This window comes from Drosophila pseudoobscura, chromosome X (genome assembly GCF_009870125.1).
Source record: "Drosophila pseudoobscura strain MV-25-SWS-2005 chromosome X, UCI_Dpse_MV25, whole genome shotgun sequence".
Taxonomy (NCBI): Eukaryota; Metazoa; Arthropoda; class Insecta; order Diptera; family Drosophilidae; genus Drosophila; species Drosophila pseudoobscura.
Window position 1 is genome coordinate 66,222,431 of NC_046683.1, and position 18,586 is coordinate 66,241,016.

The 18,586-nt window shown below is 45.6% G+C and overlaps 3 protein-coding genes across 8 annotated transcripts in view; 1 reads left to right on the plus strand and 2 right to left on the minus strand.

Moving 5' to 3' along the window:
• klar (klarsicht) overlaps positions 1–18,586 on the minus strand; it is a 139,221-nt gene that overhangs the window by 64,916 nt on the left and 55,719 nt on the right. The window lies entirely within an intron of this gene.
• Positions 16,194–17,342, minus strand: LOC26532761 (uncharacterized). The gene is made up of 2 exons (XM_015186957.2): positions 16,626–17,342; positions 16,194–16,556 (listed from the first exon to the last, which is right to left on the minus strand). The coding sequence occupies exons 1-2, from the start codon at positions 16,635–16,637 to the stop codon at positions 16,248–16,250; spliced, it is 321 nt and encodes a 106-aa protein (XP_015042443.2). The 5' UTR covers positions 16,638–17,342; the 3' UTR covers positions 16,194–16,247.
• LOC6900981 (uncharacterized) lies at positions 17,261–17,783 on the plus strand. The gene is made up of 2 exons (XM_033384056.1): positions 17,261–17,337; positions 17,406–17,783. The coding sequence occupies exons 1-2, from the start codon at positions 17,326–17,328 to the stop codon at positions 17,724–17,726; spliced, it is 333 nt and encodes a 110-aa protein (XP_033239947.1). The 5' UTR covers positions 17,261–17,325; the 3' UTR covers positions 17,727–17,783.

Sequence of the window (18,586 nt, forward strand, 5' to 3'; positions counted from 1 at the left end):
GAGAGCATCTTCCTTCTGCTCTCCTCCTCCCCGACCATCGACCGTCGACTGGTTTGCCTTGGTTTGGCCATAAAACTCTAGCCGCAGATTCTTTATGCCCGTATCCCTCAGCAGACCATCTCTTCGTCTAGAAGAAAAAAAATAAGAGAAGTTTCTTTTTCTCCCTTTCTGAAGGAAAAACTGGAAATGTTTTTCATTTCTGCAAATGACGGAAAAGTTCTTTGTTGGTTCCGTTCCGTGCCTGCTCTTGGCGGACACGTGTTGGGCACATGTTGGGTCTCCAAGAGGATGAGGAAAAACTGTCATTCCGCCGAGAGGGAGGGACAGGGGGATAGATGATTGCAATTAACAGAGAAATAGCAAGAGGCTGGACATCTGATGATAATTGAATCTATGTGTGTGCCGAGGGAGAGGAAACCCCAAAAGATACATCAAAATGAAGTGCAAATATTCTCAAGATGTCATCAGTTTTGATGGGTATTTCTTCGGGAATCAAGGCATTTCCTGCAACATCTTTTGCCACGAGCTCTTTGGAGATTTCATCGGTAATGTTCTGCAACATCTGCGGCGAGGATTCCTCGGAAACCCTTCCACCAAAGTGAGACGTGAAAAAAAGGTCTTCAAGAGCTTGCATCTGCAGCTTAAAGAACATCCTTAAAACCAGTTTGGTTTTTGGCCAAAAAGACGAAACAAGTTTTGGCCTCAAAACAAAAATCAATTCGAGGTTCAGTGGAGGTGGAGGAGAATCGGAGAGGAGACAGAGACAGAGACTGAGAACAGACGCAAGGCACGAGTTTGTCGTCGTTCAAAAAAGAAGAGAACCAAAAAATTCAATAAGCAGAACCCCAGAGAGACAGAGAGAGAGAGACGAAAGAGTGGTCAAAGAAGGCGATAAACAGCAGCTGATAAAGAGCACAAAGGTAGACCACGAAAATTAGTGAACAGAATCCAGAACTCAAGAGAGAACCAAACTCCAAAGAGAAGAGCAAAAGAACCCCAAAGAAAAGAGAGGCAACAACTTGTGGCACAATCGAAACAAGATTTTTTTAGTTCGGTATATAAAAAAAAAGGAAATTAGTTTAATGAAAATGGAAGGCAAAGGGGGTTGGGGGTGTGTTCTACAGGGACAGAGGGTGAAGATTCCACGATAAAAGCGAGGACACAGGCGGGGACGCCGTGGCGTGTGTGCTGGATGAGTGGTAATAAAATAATCAATAAGAAATAGTTGTTGAAAGATACACCCCCTCCCACCCACACACACACACCCACAGACACGGGCATACTCCCCCTGAATCAACCACCAATATATGTATATCCATCTATCTATCGAACACCTCCTCTTCAGTTTTCAGGCAGGTTTTGGCCATCAAATTAAATTGCTTTCGGTTCGGTTATTGTTGTGCCAATACCAACAATGGATTCGGATTTTGGATGGACATCCCCAACCGTCCCAAGCCGATCCAACCCTCCCTGCGACAAGTCCCGCAACACGCAACAGAACCATCATCATTTCGGGGCAGCTGCCAGACCTTTCCAATGCATTGGGGGAATGGAACACAATTTACTCGTAGTTTTACTAGCAGACGTTGTAGAGTAGTAGTACCCTTCCATAAACTGTCATTCCTTCTTTCAGGAAGAGTCCTCTCTCTCCCTCTCCCTCTCTCTCTGTGTGTGTGCAACAGGATGTTGCAAATATCTGCTGCAAACGCAACGAAAAACCACAGATGTTTCCGTGTCAATTGGGGGAAGGAAGTTTTATTTTGTTTCTCTGCTTGTTGTAGTCGTAAAAATTATACACACAATTGTCGGCGGTTTCCTTCCCTTTTTTTTAGGCGGGGGGTTGCTGCCTGTGGCTATTGTCGGGTTAAGCTTTCGGTTAAGGGTTAAGCTGGGGGATTCCGCTTTCTGCTGAAAAATTGCTAAATTACCAAAGCGTTTATCGAATTACAGCAGGAATCAATTCCTGCCATAAGGCGGATAAAAATCAGTACAAATTTAATGAAGCTATTGTGTGTGTGATTTTTTTGTCAGGGGCTTTGATGGAAGAGAACAAATGGCGGACTTTTTAGGGAAGAACAAGGAATCGTTGGAACTTTTAGATAGAAGTATCCTCAAGGTTTTCGATGGAAGATCTTTCAGAGGACGTTGCCAGTGCTTGGCATATTCCTGGATACAAATTCCTGTTACATATTCCTCCATCATCCAATAACCCACATTTCCGAAATATGCTCCCCTCCCAAATATTCAGCATTAATATTCCACATTCTACACTTTAATTAGACACTTCCTCGAATGGAGAAGGAGAATAGAGAGAATGGGGAATGGGGAGAATGGGGAATATGGAGAATACCCCTGCCAAGAATATACTCGTCTGAAAAACCATAAATTGGCCTCTTGGCTATTTTTCTTTTATTTATTTCCTCTACTTTTTGTTGATCGTCAGCGAAAATGTTGCCTAAATTGCCGGCACGACGGCACAGACACAGACACTCCACACACACACACACACACGAATATGTATCTTCTAGATACGAATTTATGTATATGTATCTTTATGTGTTGGTCTTTTTTCGCTTTTTGTCACTTTTATAATTAAAATTTTGCTCGCACATGATGGTTTATATATAGAGAAAAATGTAAAAAAAAAGGCCAGAGAGAACAGCACTCCACACGATCCGAGGCGAGACGACGACGAGACGAGAGGCAGTCATTAGCGAAAAAGCAAAGCAAAACTATATAACCGAAGAGAACTGAGAAACTGAGAAAACTGTGGGCTCTCGTATATTTTATTCTTAATTTATTATGTTGCTAAATGTTGCCCCTTCGAAAAACCCCAAAGAATAAGTTATAAAAAATGGGAAAACGTGGTGGCAAGAAAAGAGGGGAACAAAAAAGAGTTGGATGCCAGAAATGAAGACATACCACAAAGTATCTGCCGCTGTTGCTGCTGCTGCTGCTGCCTGGCTTTTGTTAAATCCAATTCGTGTTGAGTAATCGGCAGAAGGAGAAGAAGTGTATCCACACACACACACACACACGAGTTGAAGAAGAAGGAGAAGGAGAAGAAGATGCAGGCACAGGCACAGGCACTCGTACTGTCACAGGGCGCAAAGCAGATGCCGCGATAAAAGAGGAAGTGCCACCAGAGGCCGTAAATCAGGGCAGGGAAGAAGCAGAGAAGATGCTGCTTTGATTTCAGTAATGTGTTTGCAGTAAAATATCATCCATATGTCGTCGTCGTCGTCGTCGTCTCTCAGGATCGGCTCGCTCGTTCCTCTTGCACGCTCTTTTGCTTTTGCTTTTGCTTCAGCTCCTCTCTTGATTTTGGTGTTTTTGTTTTTTTTTTTTTTGGTATATTTTTCGTACACTTTTGCGGCTGCTTCGGGGCAGACGACACAAAGCAGGCAAAGTAGGTAGTTTACCTGTAGTTTACCTTTTGGGTCCGAGTGTTTTGCGCACACACACGCGCGCGCAGCTACAGCTGCACAACTCACTCGCACACAGACGCACACAGAGAACAACCGAAGCCGAATGAACAAACACACAAACGAATTGAATGCGAGGCGCGCGACGAAGAGTGGCGCAGGCAGAGGCAGCGCCAGAGCCAGAGGGAGAGAATGAAATGAACGAACGCTGTACAAAAATGCAGGCGGCGGATATTTCTTCTTTTCCCTTTTTTTTGTTGTTTTTGTTGTTGTTGTTGTTGTATATAAAATGTTTGTATATCTCTCTCTCTTGTGTGAGTGCGTGTCTGTGCGAAGTTTAAACAGAGAATATTTTCCAGCCCTCAAGCTGCACTTTCAGGCATTCGACAAAAAAAATTCAAGTATAGATCGTTTCTTTTTATTTTTCAGCAAAGCGATCGTTAAATGCCGGCAAGTAAATGCATACAAAACAAAAACAAAAAATTGTATCTAAAGATCTTGCACTTTGTCACATTTTGGCACTTTTTGTCTGATTGAAAATATCGGGGAATAGAATTGAAAAAAATTCATCAAAAATATCTTCACGATAGACGCGATACGCGCGCGCGTTTTTCCATGGATATGGATATGGATATGGATATGGGAGATGGAAGGCAAGGTAGCGCGTTGTTCCGTGTATCCGTGTATCCGTCGGATTCGAGTGAGCGGCTCGCGTGTTTCAGACTCTCTCGGCCGTTCGGATCGACAATATATACGTTGGGCCGGCGACTTTTGTTTACAAACGTCACGCGAATCGGCTTCTCGGGGGGGTAGCAAATGTTGCCCAGTTCTGCTCGTATGTTGCTGGTGCTCATGTTGCTGGCTGGAACCGGTTGCACGTGCGCCACCTATTGCCGAGTGTATTCATGTTTCTATACCCTTTTTTCCAGAATTAAAGATGTAATTCTGTTATCTACCCCGCATTTAGGTCTCGAATTAAAAAATTGTATTTAATTTAACAAATTTCGTTTTTCCAGGGTATTTAAAAGTTGCCCAGTTGCTGCAATGCCCTACACATGTTGCTAGCAGAGAGAGGGAGAGAGCATAGCCGAGAGAGAAACGACAAAAGCCGACACAGGCCGATAGATACATTCGCCGGAAGATAAATTCGCCGTGGCGTCGCTTCATGCTGCTGCAGCACTGTATCTATACACTTTTTGTGTCTCAACACTTCGCCGGAGTTTTGGTGTATCTCAACATTTCACCGGATTTTCGCTGTATCTCGCACATTTGATGGCAGGGTTTGCGTGACATTCGCCTGCGCTTCGATGTATCTCAACATTTTGCGGTAGGGCTGCTCGCGTGACATTCGACTGCTCTTTGGGGTATTTATGGGGCCCTAAAGGCTGGGGTACGTACCCCTCCTCCTCCCCCCCCTCGTTCGCTGAGCAAACACACATCCAGGAAGTAGTTGCGATAATTTGCCAGGCAGCAACATTGTATCTGTATCTGTAGCTGTAGCTGTAGCCGTGTATGTGGGTGCCGCCACCCCAACACCCCCAAACATTGTTGTTGGCATGGAAAGAATTTCGCAAATTAGCAAAACAGGAAAATGGAAAAGCAACAAAAGGAAAAAAAAAACTACTGCATATCGAATGCCGCGGTGCATTCCCAGGACCGGGACCGGGTCCGGGCCCGGGCGTCAAAGGTCTTTGACTTTTGCAAAGGTGTGAAAGGCAATTAGAATGTTCGAGGCAGGAAAAAAAGAAATAAAACAAAGATTCTTTGTAACATGAAAATAAAAGAATGAAACTTGACAATGGAGGAATATTCACGGCAATTAGGATGTGTCCATGAAGTCCAAAGACGTGGCTGGAGATGAAAGAGGGTTCCAAATGTATCTCCAGTTCAAACACCTTTCCACAATTGATTTGCTGACCATTGGAATCCCGTATCATATTCGTGGATCCACATTTTGCATAATCGCCGGTGCCACACCTTGAACTCTTCCCTTGACTTGCCTCAAACTTATTAATGATCTTCGAGCTATCAACTCGTCTAATATCTCAACAAATTAATCAACTACACACATGCCAAAACCCGTAAAACTTATGCAACAAACGGACAAATTTATACATATACATATATCTATAGTTATATACAGACCACCCTCTGATTAATTTCCCTCAATTATATGCCACAAAAATAAAAAAAAAACACACAGAGACCTCATGGAGAAGGGCCAACAAATTTCGTAGCAGCCGCGGGCGGTGACAGCACAAAAAATGCGAAAAATAAAACACTAACGACCAGAAAAACACAAGAAAAATACACGAAAAATGAAATATAATTTGATTTGACAAATGATGGATACTCGCGGAGCCTTCTCGAAAGAAGAATCTCCCTTGAAGACGACGAAACCCGAACCCAAACGCAAACCCGACGCCACGCCGAAACCGTAATCAAAATTTATGTAAATTTCATAACAAGACCAATTATTTATAATGCCCTGTAAAACATTGCACAAAACATTTCCTGACGATCGGTGGGACGGTCTCTGGCCTTATAAGATGCGTAAAATTCATTTCGAACACAAAACTTTTATAGCGCAAAAAACCCAATGAATGATCATCACAAGAAAAGGGAAATCTCAATAAAATGTTGATGCATTTTACGGCCATTTGTCAAAGGGACGTTAAGACGCAGAGCAAATTGCCCAAAGATCTCCGAAGATCGATCAATTACAGATCTAGAGAGAGAGAGAGAGAGGGGGAGGCAGAGAAGAGATTAGAAACGAGTCAAGATCGCACGATATCGATGGCAGCCTTTCATCAGTGGAACTATCGAAGCTTATCGGTGGACTACGATAGAATCATCGAGAAAAGAAAAATCCACAAAGATCCCAGATTCCAGAGATGGAAAAGGTGGGAATGAATGTTTCTAAATTTATATTTTAGCCGACAAAAATATGTTTTTGGAACTTGATGCTTGTCAGGGCTTAAGGAATCTTTAGATAGAAGCCTATTCTGGCTTATCATTCTTCTATTTGCAGTGTACTGTACTGTAACGATAGGTATTCCTTTGAAGTACCCAATGATGAGGCTCATCAAATGCGGAAGAAAGGGCTTACAACATTTTCCCTTCCCACTTTCGATGGTTTCTTCATTCCATTGGCTTTTTCTCTAACCAAAAAACATGCTGTCCAACATCGCGACGTCGGATGTAGAGCTGAAGGGTTTTGCATAATAATAATATAATATTGACATCATCAAAGCGCGGTTTATGGGCAGACCTCTCCGACAGACGCAGACCTCCGCCACAAGCCCCTCAAGCGGAGGCCCAAGCCCTGGACGGGACTGGACTGGACTGGACGGGACGGGACGGGACTGTACTGGACTGGACTGTACTGGCGTCTCCAGATGTTGCCTGATTTATGGCCGTGCTACTTACGTGGTGGTGGCATAAAAAATATATGTACATATGTATGTATGTATGGCAAACTATGCCCCCGTGCCACACACTCTTTTAAGAGCGCTGCGGCGATCATCAGCTGCGGGTAAAAGTTGCATTTGGAACAATTTGCTTACCTGGAAATAGACGGAAAAAAAGAAAGACAGAAAATATTAGTTGAAATGTTTTTGAAGTCAGGCGAATAACAAAATGATAGAGAAGGAAGCTCTATGCCAGAAGGGGGCATAAGCATTCCGTTCCGGATGTTGCAAGCACATCTTAAAGATAGATCTCTGAGGCGATAATCTATTTGGGTCATTCGAGCCATTCATTAGACCAACATTTGACATGGGGACATGGCCAAAATGCATCATCATTGAGTCGCAGATTTGAGAGATTAGATTCCAGATTTAATTAGTGGATTCGTATTAGAACGAGAGAGAGATACATCGAGAGAGAGAGAGGTGTTTGGGGAGAATGTATTCCCCCCCCCTCCACCGAATGTTTATCATAAAATTTGCATATTTTTGCCCGCTTCCTTCTCTCTCTCTCTGTCTCTCTCTGGATCTTTCGCCTCCTCTCTTTCTTTGCGCAGCAGCATCTTTCTCCATGATCGTTTGAACTAGTTTTCTCTTGATTTTTGGTCTAGCCAAAATGTCGCCTCTTGCGCACAATTTATGCATTGTTTTTGCTGCTGTTCTCCCGTTGGCCCGGCCAACAAGCCACTGAGCCGTGACGACCACAAAACCGAAGACGAAGACGAAGACGAAGCCAAACGCAAACGCAAACTCATTTTCCATTTTCCAAAGGCAGCAGAAACAGAAGTAGAGAACCAGAAGCTTTCACAAATCGCAAAACAGACGACGACGACGACGATGAAAACAGTTAAAAAGTTGCGAGAGTTCATTGTTGCATGCACCGGGGACCCAGTGGCACTAGTGGCAGCCACCGTTTACCTGCTGCTCTTCTAACCCTGCATCCACAGAGGCCCCTCCTGCCGCCAGCCATCGACCCCTCTGGCAGCCTCCTGCTCCTGACATTCGCCGTCTGTTCTACTGAACTACAGCGTGAACTTTGCGTTCGTTATGAGCCGTCGAAGTCGAGAGGCAGGGGCTGAGCGCTGCAGCGCATGGGAGACGCTAGAGATGAGTGCGTGACACGCACGAACAGAGCTCCAGGGGCCTCATCAGAGCATGAGAGGAGTAACGGGAGTCACGGGGTGTAAGTCTCCAAAGAATCGATAAGAGATATGATAATCTATTCATTATAGGTTACCAGACCGAGTGGCGCTGCTGCATGACGCGTTATGGTTCACCATATTTCTAACGGTTTATTCTTCTGTTCAAGAAAATAATCTAGTTGCTGTAAATCATGGTTTCATGGCTCTTTATAGATACTTCTTCTTCGGCATCTGATTCTAGAATTTCTTGGGTCTCTTGGGCCATCCCCAATGCCGCCCGTGACCGATTCTTTGGCTTCCTTTTTAAATACACAACAAAGTCTCTGCTCGGTCGTAGTCGTCGTCCGCGTCGTCCGCGTCGTCGTTCGTCTTGTGGCCAGAGAGCGACGAGATACAGTTAGAATAATGGTGATTGATAAATATTGTCTATGCACGATTTTCAGCATTTAATTGAAGTTTGAAGCGCAAGGTCTCTCTCATCTACGGTGCAACCGTGCAACCGTTCCGTTTCGTTCCGTTCCGCTTGCAACCACCAGCACTACCAGCACCACCATTGAACCATTGAGATGGAACTCTAATTGATGGCAGCATTTACAGTTTTGTGGCTGCTCTTTTGTCTCCTGCAAAACAGTTGCTTTCTCCGCCCACTCACTAGACACACACACATCCCAGAGATACATTCAAGACGAGAGTATCTGTACTCCACAGAGCAGTGTGGATTGTATGTATCTCCGCCTGTGGCACAGGAAACTTCCATTGAAAACTGCCACCCAGTTTGATGTCTAATTGTCAAGATTTTTATGCCCGATTTTTATGAACCCCACGAAACGCTTTAGCCGACGCTGGATCTCCGCTGAATGTTGAATGTTTTCTTCTTCTTTGTAATATTTTTTTGTTGTTTTTTGCTGTTTTCTGCTGTGCTTTTTCGTTACGTCCCATGATTGCAATCACTTTCCAAAGGCGGCTGCTGCCAGGCAGCGAACGAGGATTGTTTCTGAGCCACTTTTACAATTCTTGCAGATGCTTGCTTTCTTCTTTCTATAACTTAAATTTCCACTCATGATAAACGGAAAAGTGAATTGGCTGAGAGGCCTGCACGCCTGCCTGCCAGCCTGCCATTCGGAAAATGAAAACATAACCAAGACAACAAGGATATAACAATGCTCGTATTTAGCCCATGTCGAGGGGTTGGATACTCTCCAAAGACGAGTTGTAATGGAACAAATCGGCACAGAAATTATCCGAGGTATCGAAGAGCGAAAACGAAACAATTGCCACGGAAACTATCGAGACATCGAAGAGGGAAATCGACGATAATTGCGATTAGAGCATAACTAATAGAATAAGTATCGATAAATACTCGATTTATCATCAACTAATAATCGATAAATAATCTGCAAGTAATTTGTAACCACTCGGTTAATAATCGTCGCACTATCGACTAATAATCGATTAAAACTTATTCTGAGAAACAAGTTCTGTCCCGTTTCGTCCGGGAAAAGTCCCTTAAAGGAAATGGAAAAAGTTCTATCGATATAAATCGAAAATCCATCCACTTACAACGCTATCGATTCCAGCTTGTTCCATCGAATCCATCCATCCTCTCAGTCCCCACCAAAACCCTCTCCAAGTGCTAAATGCTAAAACTCTTTACCAAAATGATAGAGCAAAGTCGATAGACGGACAGACAGGCAGAGACTTTCATGTTCTTTCGGTGAGATGTGCGCCAAATGATAACAGAAAATGCGTTTTCCCATTTTCCATTTCGAGGCATAATTTTTGTGGCCTGGCCAAACCATTTTCCGCATTTTCGCGAGCAATTTTCCATCGTTCTCTCGTTCGTTTTGCTCTGCGTGTTCACAACTTCACAGCAGAAGGAAAGAATATAGAAAGGGGGGAATGGGAATCATCGGCCATGCGGACGGACGGACGGACGGACTTCTGTAAACACCAAAGAGGCGGAGTGGCACATGCAACGAGTGGCGAGGCCGCCAGAAGTCTGCTTCTGCCGCTGCTTCTGCTGCTGCTTCTGCTGCGGCTGTGGCAATAAAAGTAATAATCGAACTGCAGCCGCAGTTGCGTTGGCTGGAAAGTTATTGCCCATTGGCTGATCGATTGGGCCCACAGAAAGGTGAGCACGGAGGAGCGAGCAGGACAGTGCGGTTGCCGGAGGGGCCCCGGGGCCATGGCGATTGTAATTTGATAATTGGCAACGCTTTCTGCGTTCCGAGTGTGTTGCATAATGTGGAGCAGAGTGTGTGTTCGTGTGTGTGTGTGTGTGTGTTGCTTCCATAAAAATAAAGTAGAAATAGAAGTACTCGTTGAAGACCGGTGGGAAAGGTGGGCAGCAAGTATTTAGTGATCCAAAACGAATGATTAGAGAGAATGCAACCATGAATCTAGAAGATGGTCACACTGAAGCATGGAGAATGTTTCCGTGCAAGACTGTACTTTTATGGAGAGCTTCTTCGCGAAGAGTACAGTCCTGAGAGAACGATAGACGAGGTGGAACACGGTCACACTGGCTCTGAGAGATCTACCTGTGGAGCGCGGTGCACTTTAGGAGTAATTTCGCTCTTTTAAGCTATGAAACTTCACAGAAAACAAAGTGGAAGAGAGGCATACCCTGACCCTAGACTTTACAATTTTCAGACACACAAAAAAACACGAATCAATCCTTAAAATGGGAATACCTGACCCAATTCCTGTGGCTCAGAAAAATCCTAAAGATTTCCCAACCGAAGGCAACATTTGCCACTTCATTGGCTGTGGGCTATAATCAAAAAAAAAAAACCACCATTGATCCCCATTCACCTTCCTCTTCGATATGCAAGCCCCAGACGACTCCGCCCCAGCGATTCCACTCGATTCCATTCGATTACCCAATCTTAATCACATACAAATTGGTCGACTCCCGGGCCGGGCCGGACCAGGCCGGGCCGGGCCCCCTATTCATAGCCATATAATCCCACAGTCTAATGAACTTTTGAACCAGAATGATTAGCCAGATTCAGAGATTGAGATTGAGAGATCTGTTTGGATATCCAGAGGAGGGGCATAGAGAGAGATCTCTATAGCTATAGAGAGCGGGTTCGAGGGAGAGATCTCTACAGTTAGAGATCTCAATCTTTTGTGGTTTCAAATGCTTTTCGCACGCCAAATTGATTTCAATCAGCGAACAATAAAGTAATTTCCATAGAATTTCACACTTCACTGAATGGCCAGCAGAATGAATGATCGACTGACTGACTGAGTGAGTGAGTGAGTGACTTGCTTGACCCAGTGCTCTACAATCGCCTGAACAATACGAGTATATCGCGTGGAAGCACTACTCTTTGCAATCCTTCGAATCCATTGCCTGAGATTTCGTTCAATTCTTTTCTACTTTTGCAGCTGGTGGCGCGCACTTTGGGGGCAACAGCTGCAATTGCATTTGCAACTGCCACAGCCACAGCCACTGCCACAGCCACTGCCACAGCGATTGCGCCTTCGCACACTTCTAATGGACGTCGGACGACGCCCACTGGGGCCAGGGAAGGCCCCCCGACTGGCTGAATGATTTATGAGCAAGCCGGCTCGGGCCGGGCTCCTCCAAGAGAAAAGTGAGAGAAAACTTCACTTCAAGGGTGTGAAAAGCGGCAAATGAGTTGTGCCTTTTGTGTGCCCAGAATCTGTTCCTTTTTTCTCTGGGATAATGCAAAACAAAATGCTCGCAAATTGCAGACACAAAACGTGGATTATGGCAGAGAGATCTCTCACTCACTCTCTCTCTCTCTCTCTCTCTCTCTCTCTCTATCTCTCTCTCTGTGGCGGCGGCGCTCCTTCTGGTTTAAGATTAATCGTCCACAAAAAGAGAAGGAGGAGCAGGAGGCGGAGGGGGAGAAAGAGATCCGATCCCAAAGTCAAGCAAAAGTCTTTTGGTGTTAATGAAGCACAGAGTCTGGAGAGGAGTGGACTGGAGTGGAGCGGAGTCTTCGTCTGTGGGGCCCACCCACGCGTACACTTTAGCGGCACTTTACATTAAGCCACGTTGTGTCGAGTGTCGAGTGTTGAAGCCGCAATTTCTCGCAGCTGTAGGCCTCTGCCTCTCCACATAACGGAGGATCCCGCCACCCACTCAGCGTGGAGTCTGTACTGTGGAGCGTGGAGTGTGCAAGAAGAGCTTCGAGGTGAGGCACAAGAATCATAGATCGTCGCCTGAGCTTGCCTCTGAGCCGCATCGCAGAGGCAGGAGTCAGGAGTCAGGATAAATGAGGGTAAACATCATTAGACGATCCATCGATGGCAGAGAGAGAGAGAGAGAGGAATCCTCTTCAAGATCTTTGTTTGCCACAAACGAATGACGAATGGTCTTTATTCTTTGATGGGAAAGTGGGGAAAAGCTGGCTCCACAGATTACACGAAAGTGGAGAAAAGCTGGCTCCAAAGATTAGAGTATCATTTGCATAAATCGATCAGATTGTCGAAGGAGGAGGCTCTTTGGCTTTTGGCTTTAATGATGATTGGAGTTCGAAAGGCGAAAGAGGGGATCTACAATGATTAAAGGGGGGGAGGGGAGGCAGTGGTCGATGGAAGAAATGAAAGTCTAAGCCTAAGAAATCTACAAGAAAAGAGCGGGCATCAGAAGGAAGAAAAGAGAGAACTTCACCAGAAGAGAGACGCAAAGATGAAAGAGGAAGAGAGAGATCGTCAGGAGACGAGAGATGTTTAGATGGAAGAAATACCCACAGTATAGATCCCAGATCTATAGTGGCAAAAGTGAGCCAAAGTTGGATGAAAGATCTGCAGAAAGATCACGTTTCAAATCGAATGAAGTATCCACTGATAGAGCTGGAAGTTCTCCAAAGAAGAAGGATCTACAAGATCCCCAAGAAGAATCTCTTTGGACTTTATTTCTTTCCTCCCTCCTCCCATCCACTGGAATTTCCCTATTTATTTTGCACTAAAAACACTCCTCGTCCCTCCATTAGTTCTTGGGCGGAGCCAGCTTAAATATCCTTGGTCTGTGGGCGCCTGGTAAGCCAGTGACCTCTCTCGAGGCGTTTACCAGCGATTAACCCCGACGACAACCCCTGTGGCACTAGCCACAGAGGTGCCTCGCCTGCCGCCACTTCCTACTGCCCGCAGAGCGGTCTTTGATTTCGTGGAAGCCACACAAGACCCGGGCGCGGCGGAGCCTATGTATGCACATATTTTTCAGCTTAGTTCAAACAACTTTAAACGACAGCTTACCAAAGTAAAGCAAAAGTTAAATGAGCAAGAGCTCTTCCCGGGGCAGAGGGGGGGCGTGCAGTGCAGGGGAGTGGCGCAAAGAAAGAGAAAAAACTTTTACCACAAATCGGATTTCCTGCATCGATTTCGCACGCGTGCCTGGGCCTCCAAATGCAACGAAAGAGGCTCCTCTTGAGGCACTCGAAGTAGATCACAGAGCGAGAAACAGACAACGCCATAGAAAAGCATTAAAAATTGATACAACGACTCCAAACAGAAGATGGAAACGAGAGCAGGAAGAATCTTCAGCGCACTCTCAGATGCCACAGATATTTCCCAAGGAAATAGAAGAGATTCTTTCGCGTTGGCCTCTGGATTTTCCAAGAAGCCATCCCACCGGAGCGGGGGAAAACGCGCTGTGGCAGAGGCTGACAAGTTTTTCCCTTATTTGTAAGCCGCAACAGGCAGATGGATGACAAAGAACCAGTTGGAGTGGCAGCCGCCTCTAAACTTGGGGCACACACAGATGGATTGTTAGAGCACCTCACGAGCCCCACAGGGAGGGGTTCCCCCACAGGAGAGGGGAAAGCAGATCACAGAGAGAGAGAGAGAGAGAGCCGAATGTTGGGATGGATGGAAAAGGATCTGCTCCTCTACTCTGGAGGAAACTAGTTTTCCCCCTTGGCAGTCCCATTCCCTGATTGAAGTCCACTCTCTCCGCCCACTCTGGCCCTCTCTTCATTCTGACAACGTGCCAAAATGCCCCTCAGGGCATCATCGAAGGGCCTGGGCTTCGAACTAATTGCGGGGACACGCCTTCAACTTCTTCTTGGGCTCCAACCCATAGCCAGCCCCATCAATCGCCAATGCATATTCATATTCATATTCATAGTTCATAACGAAATGATGTTCGCTGCTCGCAGGGGAGTGGAGTGGGGAGTGGAGTGCGGAGTGAGTGGCAGAGTGGGTTTATCTTCCATGTTCACACATTCAAAATGCTTCCCCCTTTCAAGCCCCACTCCCTCTCTCCCTCTCTCTCTCTCTGTCTCTGTCTCTTCAGTGTCCACTCTCTAGTCTCTAGTCTCTAGTCATAACTGCACAATTGCCTCTGTGTTTTTTAATTAACCCAAAAAAAAGTTACAAAAAATTAACACAAGAAAAGATACATTTGGTGGCCGAACCAATGGATACCCTAGGAGATTCCTAGTGATCGAAGAGACACCAAGCCTCAAGCCAGCCGAGGGGAGCCGCTGCATGACCGCGTGAGACGTATTCCTTTACAACAAAATAAAGTTTTGCCCAGAAAGAGTCCTGCAATCGATTGTTCCTATAGGAAATAGTAATCCGATATGGATAGACATTTTCTTAACTCGATTTATTCACATTGAGATTGGTTTCATATCCGTATTTCTTTTCGAAACGCTTCTAAATACGATCATGCATACGATATCTAATCATTATGTGTTCAATATCCTCTTTATTTGCATTTCAAAGCCAATTCAATCAGTCGAAACGTTGTTGTCGAGGCACAAAAGACTGAAGAACTCTGGGGTCTCGTTTCTCTGTGCCACAAACATCATCCCATAAGCGTTAAACCCTCTACTCTGCAGGGTATATCAAACACAATCCACAGAAAAGTTGAGCAAGTGCGCGGGCATTACAAAAAAGTGTACAAAAAGGAAAAGAGAAGAAAAAATTGAGGTGACAACATATAGGAAATGTCTAAATATACAACAAACAAAAGCTGGACAAAGCATAAATCACCTCGAAAGAGGAGGAGGAGGAGGAGAGTGGAGGGAGGGGCACATTGCAACTGTAACTGCAAACAAGTTAATGAATGTATCTGAAAGATACATCTGCATAGAGAGACACTGAGGCAGCGGTAGTGGCAGCGGCAGCCTGTAGCCAGAGAGAAAGACTCTCGACAAATAGAGTTGGCCGAAAAGCAAAAAGCGGGCTATAAAAAGCGTTAACAAGACAACAACAACAGCAACAGCAACAACAGACACAGCAATTGGCAAACAATAAAATACACTTAGCAGACGAGAAAGAGAGAGAGGGGGGGAGGGGGAGGGGAGAGGGGAGGAGTGGGCAAGTGGAAGAGCTACTAAATTGTTGTTAACAATTCTTTAGAGCCCAAAGCCAAGGCAAATAAATTTTTCTGTCTGCCAAAATGTGGGTCAGCAGCACCAGCAGCCAGAGAAAATCCAAGGGGGGGGGGGGGGGGGGGAGCGGGGGGTAAACGTTGGAAAATCGCAGTAGCGGGGCGGCAGGGGCCAAAGAGCTTTTCATTTTATAGAAGTTTTTCTTTTTTTTCAATGCCAACGGCAGACATTTCACTTTGCCACAGATTCAGACTCTTTTCCTTCATTGCGTGTTGGTCAGAAGATTTTTAACTACCGTTCAAAATGTATCTTAAAGATACGCCACATGGAGTGCACTCAACGTGCTCCCCGTCTCCTACTCCTTCCGCCTCCATCCCGCTCTCCCTCGCCTTCGCCTCATTAATCACTTTCAATCACTCCCAAAGAGTCAATTTTGAACAGCTTCTTGCCAAATGCCATTCCATGCCGTTCCATGCCGCCGTGCAGCAGTTGCATCCGTATCTTTAGCGTTTTGTGTATCTTCCCATCCGCTGGGTGCCTGGAACGCCAGGCACATTTGGCTTTTATCATTCCCCAAAAGAGAACCAAAAACAAAAACTAAAACCAGAGCCTCTACAAAAACACATTTGTGTGCCAGATATTTTTCGCGTTTATGGATTGTGCGAAGAACACGAAAATCTGTAATAGAAACTAATGGCTTATGGGGAGGAAGAACTTCAAGAGATGCATCTGAAGAGTGTTTTCATTGGCTTTGAAGATTGTTTCTTCAGCTTTTAGATGCAGATTCATGAGAAAGTGTAGATAGACTCTCGAAAGATTCACGAGAATAAAGTATATTCCCGGTTTCATGTTAAGTGTAGATCGTTTATTCAGTTCGAATCGATATTAGGGGTACTCTCATTGGCGGTGGTAGATCTGATGGCCGTAAGAGGGCACTCCGTAGGAGTGAGCATACGATGGAGCATAGACCACTGGGGAGTAGGACTTCAGCACGGGCACGTGCTCCACCACGGACACGTGCTTCACGACCGGGACATGCTTCACGACTGGGACGTGGCTCACGACAGGCACCTGCTTCACGACGGGCACCACTTTGACCACCGGGGCCACAGCCACTCCGTAGTGGGAGTGCGCCGAGGGGTACTCCAGATATCCGGGAGAAGGAGCGGCCGAGGCCACAACCACCAGAGCGAAGATCAGAGCACACTAGCAAGAGAGGAGAGGTATCAAAGGTTGTCCCATCTATCCAAAGGACAGATCCTTGAAGATACTTACAATGCGGAACATGTTGGAATATTTTGGGGGTATTGAAGACTCAAGATCAGAAGAGCTGCTGTCACTTGTGTAGAGGTCTGATGACTGTTGTTGATTTAGCCACAGATCGAGGATTATATATGGGCAAAAATGTGTCTTCTGGCTGCACGCACAAACCAGTTTAATTGTGTTTTGTATCTTAATTCTTTGGTTTAATTGTGCGAATAGATTTATCTGTCGATTAATCCGAAGGTGTATTCACAAACACTAGACTCCCCATCGTCTTCACGGCCTTGGTTCTCAACGGTCATCGGCGTCTTCGAACGGCTCACGTGAAGCCGGCGATCGATATAATGACAATGCCTTTCAATACCTTCGAGCGACTCCACACGCGGACAGACAGACAATTGCGAGGTGATATTGAAAGGGGATTATGCCTAAACGGCTTGACAAAGGAACGTTTATGTCGAAGATCACCTTCTGGGCGGGAAAACAGATCAAAGCCCGACGAAACGGAAGGAAACAACAGATCGCATCGGATCGGATCGGAACTCTTTTGTGGGCGAAACTCGTTTGTCGCGTGGCGCTGATCAAATGACTTTGTTTAGAGATGTCTTTTTTGACTATTTAAAGAGCCCAACGGAGGGTCAAACATCAACAGTCATCCGACATCCAAGCAAGTTACAAGAACCTCAAATTCCACAACCAATTCTTCTTCAAAATGTTCCGCATTGTAAGTATCTTAAAGAAGAAATCCTATGGAGTATCCTTTAACCTTTGATACCTCTCCTCTCCCGTCAGTGTGCTCTGATCTTCGCCCTGGTGGTCGTTGCCTCGGCCGCTCCTTCTCCCGGATATCTGGAGTACCCCTCCGCGCACTCCCACTACGGAGTGGCTGTGGCCCCGGTGGTCAAAGTGGTGCCCGTCGTGAAGCAGGTGCCTGTCGTGAGCCACGTCCCAGTCGTGAAGCATGTCCCGGTCGTGAAGCACGTGTCCGTGGTGCAGCACGTTCCCGTGCTGAAGTCCTACTCCCCAGTGGTCCACCAGGCAGTCTATGCTCCAACGTATGCTCACTCCTACGGAGTGCCCTCCTCCTACGGCCATCAGATCTACCACCGCTAATGAAAGTACCCCTAATATCGATGGGAACTGAATAAACGATCTACAATTAACATGAAACCGGGGATATACTTTATTCTCGTGCATCTTCCGAGAGTCTATCTATAGAGCTGTAATGAAAACATTCTTCAAAGCCGTAAAGATTCCTCTAATCGCATATTACACTCTTCAGATGCATCTCTTGAAGTTCTTCGCCCCATAAGCCATTAATTTCTATTACAGATTCTCGGTTTCTTCACACAATCCATAAACGCGAAAAATATCTGGCACACAAATGTGTTTTTGTTTTCGTTTCTGGCTTCTTGGGATGCTGCTGAAAATATCTTCAAGCACCTTTCGCTGCACTTCCCGCAAAGTTCTCGCCCAAAATGAAGCTAAAGAAATCCTCTGCAATCTTCTTTATTTTTGCGGGATCCACAATCGATGGAAATGAGGGGAAATCGCTTTCCAAATGCACCTTCTCCTCGACAGTTTTTTTCGCACATTTAATGACCCGCGAATGTCAAAAGTCCATGTGAAGTTTCCATCATCTCGCGCATCATTTTATGGGACATTTTGTTAAATTTAATTTTGCCACAAAGTCGTTTTGTTTTTTGCAACAACAGCAACAAAAGTCACACACAGACGAGTGCTGTGGAGACGTTAACAAGGTGGCAAAAATACGGGGAGAAGACTGCGGCGCGGGCTAGGAAATTTCTTCATTAATTAGCGAAATAAAGTAACGCCTCATCCCCGCACTGCCAGTGGCACATCATCATCATCACGACGATCATTCTCCCCGCTGGATCGTCTTTAATTTGAGCCAATTAAAGTGGCGACAAAGCCTTCAAGACCGACTCCACTCTCGGCTCAAAGCCTTGTAC